We start from the raw sequence: 9,544 nt of genomic DNA on the forward strand, positions 1-9,544 counted from the left end.
TCTCTCTCTCTCTCTCTCTCTCTCTCTCTCTCTCTCTCTCTCTCTCTCTCTCTCTCTCTCTCTCTCTCTCTCTCTCTCTCTCTCTCTCTCTCTCTCTCTCTCTCTCTCTCTCTCTTATTTCCTTTCTCTCTCTCGTTGCTCCTCGCTAGCTTCTACTCGTGGGTATTATACGACCTGCAGGAGGAGAGGACTCGAATTAGGTTCCTACGTAAATGCCTCCAACGGAAAGCGCCGCTGCTTTGATACCCAAAAGAGAATTAGTAGACGTAGCGAGTAGATGTGTAGTCGTAGATTACAAGTAGATAAAAGCTGCACTATGTATTGGGTATTGACATTGCAGATAAGACAAATACGACAACTGAGCGACTCTATATTTGATATAAATTTCTATATTTATGCTCTTCTTTATCTTCCTATGAATCTGACTGAATCGCGCTGCATTTACTGCTCACGTACAACCGCGCACCCTAACCACTGACCGAAGCAAAGAATGCACACGTGTACATACGTATACATAGCAACAGTGTATACACGTATACAGAGCTACGTAAACTACGCAAACATGCGCACAGGTCAGGGAGAAACATTCAGCTAACGTTTATACGGTCATACCTTAAGCGTCCACGTTGCTCTCTCCTCACCTCTAACCAGCCCCAGCAGGAAATGCTAGTGTAGTCAGTGAGCCGTACCGTTGCACACACGTGAAGGGAAATGCGTGACAGAAATGTCAAGCCTGGGTGCGAGCGTTCTTGCACGAGACCAAACTCACGATGACGTAAATCGGATAGTAGCTCCCTCCGTGCGTCAGAGATTATAGGTGAGCTGCCTGTTTGTTGATTCAAGAGTTTCGAGACGTTGTGAATGACACGGATATCTTGGCCCGCTATCAGTGATTCTCAGGGTCATCTCGGGGCTACACGTATGTCAAGCTTTCAAGCACACCGAGGAAAAAAATTAGGAGAAAAGTAGGATCAAAATTTGCAAAAAAAAACAGGACAAAGGTAGGATTTTGCTGGAAAAAATAGGATAAAAGTAGGACTTGTGCGGGCTTTCAGGAGTAGTTTGTACTCATACTTACCAATATCCACAGAACCATAAGCCTCATATGACGTTCGATCTTTACTCACAAAAACTTACTCACTCACTTATTTACTTACTTCTTTACTCACTTCTTTCTGGTGTACGCCAAAGAGGTATGTATACCACCTGGCATCTGCAGTGACTACTCACTACTGCTGAGAGGGTCTATGTCCCCCGGGGTACTGCCGGAACGTACCCTGGTACTATCTAATATGCCGGACCGTACCTCGTCTACTCCACTAACGAGTCTAGGGAGTCGCCTACGCCTACTCCCTAACCCTAACCCGAACCCGAACCTTGAACCCTAACCTTAACCCTAACCCTAATGCTAACCCTAACCATATCAAATAGTGACCAGGGTACGTTCCAGCCCTTCTGCTTGTGATTTACATATGACAATCACAGAGTGTAACATCGTCATCAAGAATATTGAATGACTGAGAATTCCTTTTACGGTAATTTAGAACAAAAAATTTGGGGAAAAAAACTAAGCGAAAGTAGGAAAAAGTAAGAATTTCAGGGGAAAAATTAGGAAAAGTAGGAGCAAAGACAAAAAAGTAGAAAAAAGAGGAATACTTGAAAGCCTGAGTATATAGGTTCCATAGTAGCATAGTAGCATAGGGCTGTAACCATATTGTTGGCACCTACTGCTTAATGAATAACGCTCGTTTCACACGGTTACAGCCCTATAGACCGAAGGTCCGATAGACCGAAGGCTGATAGACCGAAGGTGTATTCGAATACGCAGTGCCTATACACATCCGGAATCGGTCGCCTAGCCTCCAGGCTACGCATCCGGACATCCACGATGCCGTATTCGAACGTGAATATGCCGCACATCCACCGATGCCACTATAAATCATATGATGCCACTATATATACCATATATATGCCCTAACCCTAACCCTAACCCTAACCCTAACCCTAACCCTAACCCTAACTCTAACCCTAACTCTTTGCAATATTCGGTCTATCGGACCTTCGGTCTATAGGGCTACCCCCCAACAATATAGGTTCGAAGAACTACAGTGACTATTACAACACTTTTTGCTCGCTACATGAGAGAGTGGTGTGCGCTCAGTGATTATGTCCAAGTGACTGACTGTTCTAGAGTACAAAGATCATCTAGTAGGTGATACAATATTTGGTGATATCAGTGTGTTATACATGTGATTGCTGTCATACGTCACGTTGTGATAAGGTATCAGGTATTATGATAATATCAGGAGTAGATAATAGGGAATATTATTACTATCTATTATCTACTCCTGATAATATACAACACGTCCCCTTGTGTTGTACGTCATTATGTGATACACTATCAGGTATACGTTATCAATATGTGAGTATGTAAAGTGTCCCCATTATGTTATATGTCATTACGTGACACATTATCACACACTTTAATATATCTTTATGTGACATATCATCAATATTGGATGTGTAAATATGTAATCTATTATCGTGTGATACATAAAAATGTAATGTAACATGATGATATGACAATGTTACTACATAACGTATCATCATGTTATACATGACACAATGCACGTGCATTGTGGTGTGACCAGACTTGATAACTGATAGGTCCGTCATTATACCACATCAATCTCGGTATGTAATATGTCATTACATGGAGAATTTTATCGTCGAGTTACCTAGAGTGAAATACAACTCTCGTATTATCTCTCTGATATCCCGCATCACGCAAATTTAAAGTATGTGGCAGAATGTGTGCCACAAACAATCACTAACATAAGGAAAAAATTCAACAAGCATTCGTATAATACACATGTAATCATGATATAAGGCGGCATGGCGTAGATGGAGCACATTTACAAGTAAAATACATATGTCTGCCATCTCTGTCATACAGTCCCTGCAAGGGTCACGAATACATTGAGCACGCTGTGGACGATTCAATGCCAAACTATATCTACTACCATATTCTGTGAACATGTCACCGGTGTTAGTATACCAATTCGATAATTATTATGGCAATCATAGACGTGCTATCATATTATCAGAGAATGAAGTTGAAATGGCAATTTTTACATGAAATGGGAGTACAGTAGTATACTATTCTGGGAAACCAGAGACACAATAGATCACACAGTCACAACACAGACCACTCGCATGGGTCTCTCTCCCTCTCTCTTTCTTTCTCCCCCCCCCCTCTCCCTCTCTTGCTCTCGCGCACTCTGTTTCTCTATTTCTCTCTCTCTCTCTCTATCTATCTATCTATCTGTCTCACTCTCTCTAATTCTACATGAGACATGTCTCAGTCACATCGTCAAGGACCCACTATCAATTAAGGGACCTATTGAGCACCATAATGTTAATAGTCTTTTGACATCACACATGCATGTTATAACAACACAAAAAGTTTCCCCTCGCACGCTTTAACATTGGGCCATTTACTGATATGTAAACCAACAAACCAACTGTGGGACATCCACATGTCATGGCCTGAAGCAAAGACGACAGTCCAGGACTGTTGGATATATATTCATACATGCCCTATGTTCTTCTATGAACGAAGAGTATTTACTACTATTTACTGGGTCTACATACTTCTATTTTAAAACTGGTACGATAAAGTGTAACTAGCACGCACGTGTAGCATGCATGCAATAGCTGCATGGGACATGTGATACAAGCTGGGAAGGACCCCGAGTGGCTTACAAATGATACCATGAAGAGGCTTGTAGACGGTCAAACTGACTCCTTCCCCAAAAAACCACCTGCTATATGTGAGACTTCAATCAGCAATAGCATAGAGCAGCAGCTGTTAGTATATCCAAATGCTCTCGTGAGCGAACATTATACCTTTGGTTACTAATCTAACAGGATGGTCTAAAAACTTCGCTAAACCAACTAAACCCCGACCAATCGAGGCTCTCTTTAAAAAACAAGAAAAATGTTTAATTTTTAAAATTTAGAAGCACATTAGACATCAAGCTATATCTCATCTTCACAGGCAAAACAATAGCAAAATCATGAACAGAAAAGCTTAAAGGTGACCCCATCAGTATCTTCTGGTATTTCAACCTTTCTAATCGTAAGTGTAACCAACTGATCAGAACTTTCAGGGGAGAAAGACAGAAACACAGATAGAGAGAGAGAGAGAGAGAGAGGGGGGAAGGAGAGAGCGATAGAGAGAGAAGCAGAGAGGCGAATAAAAAGAGGCGAGAGAGCGAGAGAGAGATGAGAGAGAGAGAGAGAGAGAGAGAGAGAGAGAGAGAGAGAGAGAGAGAGAGATGAAAGCGAGAAGAGAGAGAAGAGAGAGAGAGAGAGGAGAGAAAAGAGAGAAGAGATGAGGAGAAGAGGAGAGGAGAGAGAGAGAGAGGAGAGAGAGAGAGAGAGAGAGAGAGAGCAGCGAGAAGAGAGAGAGCAAGAGAGAGAGAGAAGAGAGAGAGAGCAGAGAGAGAGAGAGACGAGAGAGAGAGAGAGAGAGAGAGAGAGAGAGGAGAGAGAGAGAGATGAGAGAGAGGGACGGAGAGAGAGAGAAGAGGGCAGAGAAGAGAGAGAGAGAAGAGAGAGAGAGAGAGAGAGAGAGAGAGAGAGAGAGTCGAAAGTGGCAAAGATAGAGATAATAGAAGAGAGATGGAGTGGGGGTGAGCAAGTGTGTGAGAAAGAAACCAAGAGGGGACAGATGGACAGACAGACAGTCATACCGACAAACAGACACAGACAGACAGACAGACAGACAGACAGACAGACAGACAGACAGACAGACAGACAGACAGACAGACAAACAAACAGACAGACAGACAGACAAACAGACAGAGAAAGCGAGCGAGAGAAAGACAGATAATGAAAATAATGGATCTTTTCTTGCTATACTGGCTGCAAATTAGCTCATGTGCAATAAGCTTTGCTTCATCTTACTTCTAAAAAATACAGACAACCCTCATTACAATACTAGTTGCTGGACCCACGAATCTTGGCAGCATAGGAGGAATGAAACCTCTAAAGTCTAAACCATATTTAATATTATGAGATCAACGCTATAATGAAGTGGTCAAGATATTATCCAGGCATTAACCAGAATTGGCAGGCAGAATTGCCAGAATGGCAGAATTCGATGGCAGAATGGCAATTTAATGCCAGAATTAGCAGGCAGAATAATCCAGGCAGAATTGCCATTATAAAACACCTGCCTGCAGCAACTTGATTAAACCGACTGCACCTAATAACTAAACTGACGTTTTTTGGCCATTTTTAGATATCGATTGACGAGGAACATAATTTACACAAAGGCACAACCAACTTGTTCTACAAGTATCCGGTGTCCACTGTTTGACAGCTTCTGCACAAATGCATAGCAATTGTTTGTTACTTTGAGAAATGTGACAAAGGGCATACACCGGGATGTGTGATAATCCCGATTTACATTTTTTAGGTGGACGCTCAACTTTTCGTCTTATGATAATCAAAAGATAACTGTGCGCAATCACAAACTATTTGTTAGGTCGAGTTAATTAGATATTATATCGAAACACAATGTAATGCCATGTGACCTGAACAGCCTACCGACGCATCGAATTACTTTCAGAGCAGAAAAAGACTTAGAGCACGACGAAAGAGACGAAATGGGAGTAGGCCAACTGGGATGTTACCGCTGTAATATTGCTTTTTAACCTGTATAAAATAACGTAAACTGGTAGCGTGATATGTGAAGTCGTGTCCGTAACCTCTCGGAAGACTCGAGAGACGTACAGTAGCTATACATATATATAAGAAATACCCATCACCTCTCATGAGCAGTTAATTTCATTCTTAAAAAATACTATTCACATATTTGTTTGGTACGAATGCTCAACACAGGCACAGACCCTGATGAGGTTTCAAACACTTGTACCGTAACTAGCACATAATAAATGCCACCAAATTTATATGACACAATTTTCGTTAGTACACATTTACAAATACAAAACGGTCAGGATAAGTTTACAGCAAATTCAATTTCTAAATGCCATTGTTTCATCATCGATAAGGTTGTAGAAATCACAATTTCTACGAGTCAGGAGTGCAATAGATAAAAACCTAAATTCAGATTTGTCATTGATAATTTTTAAAAACAGCATTAAAATATATAGACTAATGATGAGCTTTTGCATAATTTTGCATTCACAACTATATCTGCATTCGTAAAACTAGAAAGGGCAGTTGTCGCCAACTACATGTATCCCCCGTGTTCTCTCCAAGATGTGTAAGTATACGAAGTTTGGTTGCGCTAAGTCAATTAGGGGCCCGAGTTATAGAGCGGAAGGGAAGTATGATGAAGGTAAGGTCAAGGTCAATGTCAAATAAAGGTTGCAGTGACCTGGTTTCGGTACGCGACACACCTTCTCCCCAAGATGTGTAAGTATACCAAGTTTGGTCGCGCTAGGTCAATTAGGGGCCGAGTTATAGAGCGGAAGGGAAATATGATCAAGGTCAAAGTCAAGGTCGCAGTTGACCTGGTTTTATGGTACGCTGACCCTCACCTTCTCCCCAAGATGTGTAAGTATACCAAGTTTGGTCGCGCTAGGTCAATTAGGGGCCGAGTTATAGAGCGGAAGGGAAATATGGTGAAGGTCAATGTCAAATAAAGGTTGCAGTGACCTGGTTTCGGTACGCGACACACCTTCTCCCCAAGATGTGTAAGTATACCAAGTTTGGTTGCGGTAGGTCAATTAGGGGCCGAGTCATAGAGCGGAAGGAAAATATGGTCAAAGTCAAGGTCAAATAAAGGTTGCAGTGACCTGGTTTCGGTACGCGACACACCTTCTCCCCAAGATGTGTAAGTATACCAAGTTTGGTCACGCTAGGTCAATTAGGGGTCGAGTTATAGAGCGGAAGGGAAATTCTCCGCGGCGGACCGAGCGGGAGACATGAAACCATAGTATCCCCGCCGACTTCGTCGTGGGGGATACAATAAATACCAGAGTTGTGTATGTATGCGTGCCTGTGTGCGTGCGTGCGTGCGTGCGTGCATGCATGTGTGCGCTGTGCTGTGTCATGTGCGTGCGTGCGTGAGTGTGTGGGCGCGTGCGTGCGTGTCACGGGAGGAGGGCATTCTTTTATGGATGGTTGTAAGGACAAATTCGAGTCACACTGGCCCTTTTTGTATGCACCCATCAAGCAACAACCTCCAAATTCAAGTCTAACTATGGAAGATTTCTGGCTCCACCCCTGCACTGAGTATAAAATGCTTCATAGATCTTTCCTCTACAGATCTACCTATCTTAAAAGCCATCTCACAGATATTAGGTCACTTTCATACGATACAAGTTGAGATTTTAAGCAGTTGCTCGACTTTAAAAACTGATCAGCTTTCAGAAAGTACAGCATACTATTAATCTGTTCATACTGGTGGCACAACTACCCAGTATGAAGAACCAATTATAACTTAGTAAGCAAGGCGCCAGCAGTCAACATGCAAACACTGTAATGTCATGTGTAGGATGGAGCAAAATGGACCATCGCAGTCCCCCTTTGATAAACCCATCTCTATCTAGTTACAATGACAGTGATTGAGATTTACTCACGTTTACTAGTTACGAAAAATAGTCTTAACTGGATTACTGTGAATGGTTTCAGATCTGAACTCATTCCGCTCATTCCTCTCAGCAGCAGATGGAGGTCACTCTTGTGAGTCAACATCCCTCGCCTCGAAAATCATGTTCATCGCCTGAAAAGAAAAATCACACAATCTTTTATTCTTTACCAAGTACAGTACATGAAACACAATGACAATATAATACAGTACACAATCTATTATCCGAAATTCAGAAAACCGAAATACTCCGAAAACCGAAGGTTTTTTCGTGGAGGTCGTCTGCACACCAAAGCTTGCGTTTGGCTGCACAAGGTTCACTGAAGAAATATTAATGTGCTTGGCATTACTCATACATATTGCACTGTCATCATAAGTGGAATTTTAATTCAAATATTACATATTTGTGAGTTACATCCCATGAGAACAAGTATTTTGAGGTTTAATGAGAAGCATGTTAATAATTGATAAGCAGTTTTATACATGCATAAGCAACCTAATAGTAGACTACTCGCCAAAATATGTATGACGTACATCAAGAGTGATAATAGAGAAGATAATGGACACGGTTTAACAGCTGTTTTGCATAGTTTGTCAAACTGGTAAATATCTAATCAGAATATGTGAATAAATATATTCAAACTTACCTTGTTTTCGTCTATGAATCTCTCTTTATATGTCATATGAACAACACCAATTTATACTGAAAATCGTATGTGTCTTCACAAAAAGTTTATTGAATACGACACTGTTTTTTTCGTACAGTTTTCACTGCATGAATGCAATCTCTCGCGTACCGACGTTTCTTATGGTATTAGTGGTTCTATATTGTCTAATGACGGAACTTTGGGGTCGTATGGGATTATTAGGGCATCTGAATTGTATTCAGCGTGCAGCGTTTCCAGTCTGCTAAAAATAAAATGCGGCCTCACGGCCAAAGCTAAGCTAGTCAGCTAATTCCCTAGCGGCCCCCAGCGTACCGCATAGACAACAGATACACTAGTCCCATATCAGAAAGCTTCGGTCGGAGAGATTGGCATTTCATGCGTGAAAAACTGTACGAAACCGTGTTCGTATTCAAATAACTTTTTTTTGAAGAACACATAACGATTTCAGGTAAATGGTGGTGGTCATATGATTATAGGAAGAATTCATAGACCGATTAAACAAGGTAAAGTTTGATATATTTATGTCACATATTGTAGAGTTATTTACCAGTTCTGAAAACTATGCAAAACGCTGTTTAAAAGCTGTGTCATACCTCTTCTCTATTAATGGCACTCTTGAACGTACATGTATATCATGGACATGATCCGCTTTTTGAAAAAGGGGGGTCGCAGTAAGAAATAGAAGGGACTTTTATAAAGAAAGGTGCCGAATGCAGTTTATGCGACGTGTCGCTATAGGCAGCGTTGCCAACATTAGGGGGGGGGGTTAGGGGGACCTCCCCAAGAAAAATTTTAAAAAATTCGTGCATTCTGAGAGCATCTGAGGGCAAGTAATTTTGATGTCCTAGAATGCAAGATTAAATTCCAAATTTTTAAAGGCAGAAATTACTTTTATCGTGTTTTCCCTTTTTTTGGAGTAAAAAAGAGGGGGTCAGACGCCCCTGGACCCCCCCTCTGGATACACATACCAACATCCATACTGAGAAAACAACTTTGACTTTATAATAAAATCGTGATAGTAAAGAGTTAATATTAATATGATGTTATTTAAAGTGAAGGGGTGGGGGTCCCTGGGGGTCCTCCCCTTAAGAATTTTTGAAAATTGGGTCAGCCTTAAATGTAAAATCTGCATCTTGAAAAAGATACTAATAACAATTCTGGATTTCAGAAAAATTGAAACGCCCTCAAAAAATATGGAAAAAAAGGATTTGTCCAGAAAATATGGAGAAATAGGAATTGCCCAGAAAATAGG

General features: G+C 41.3%; 1 protein-coding gene and 1 long non-coding RNA gene across 2 annotated transcripts in view; both read right to left on the bottom strand.

Moving 5' to 3' along the window:
• Window positions 1-75: 75 nt before the first annotated feature.
• LOC106814775 lies at window positions 76-1,017 on the bottom strand. The gene is made up of 2 exons (XR_001394656.1): window positions 613-1,017; window positions 76-174 (listed from the first exon to the last, which is right to left on the bottom strand). It is a non-coding gene; the product is annotated as an uncharacterized LOC106814775 (long non-coding RNA).
• A 6,038-nt stretch (window positions 1,018-7,055) lies between these two features.
• LOC106814774 (zinc finger FYVE domain-containing protein 21-like) overlaps window positions 7,056-9,544 on the bottom strand; it is a 12,468-nt gene continuing 9,979 nt past the window's right edge. Inside the window, exon 7 of the mRNA XM_014819127.1 lies at window positions 7,056-7,759. Within this exon, the coding sequence (XP_014674613.1) occupies window positions 7,712-7,759 (48 nt within the window). The 3' untranslated portion in view covers window positions 7,056-7,711. The remainder of the gene's footprint in view (window positions 7,760-9,544) is intronic.

Source organism: Priapulus caudatus, unplaced genomic scaffold (assembly GCF_000485595.1).
Source record: "Priapulus caudatus unplaced genomic scaffold, Priapulus_caudatus-5.0.1 Scaffold976, whole genome shotgun sequence".
NCBI lineage: Eukaryota > Metazoa > Priapulida > Priapulimorpha > Priapulimorphida > Priapulidae > Priapulus > Priapulus caudatus.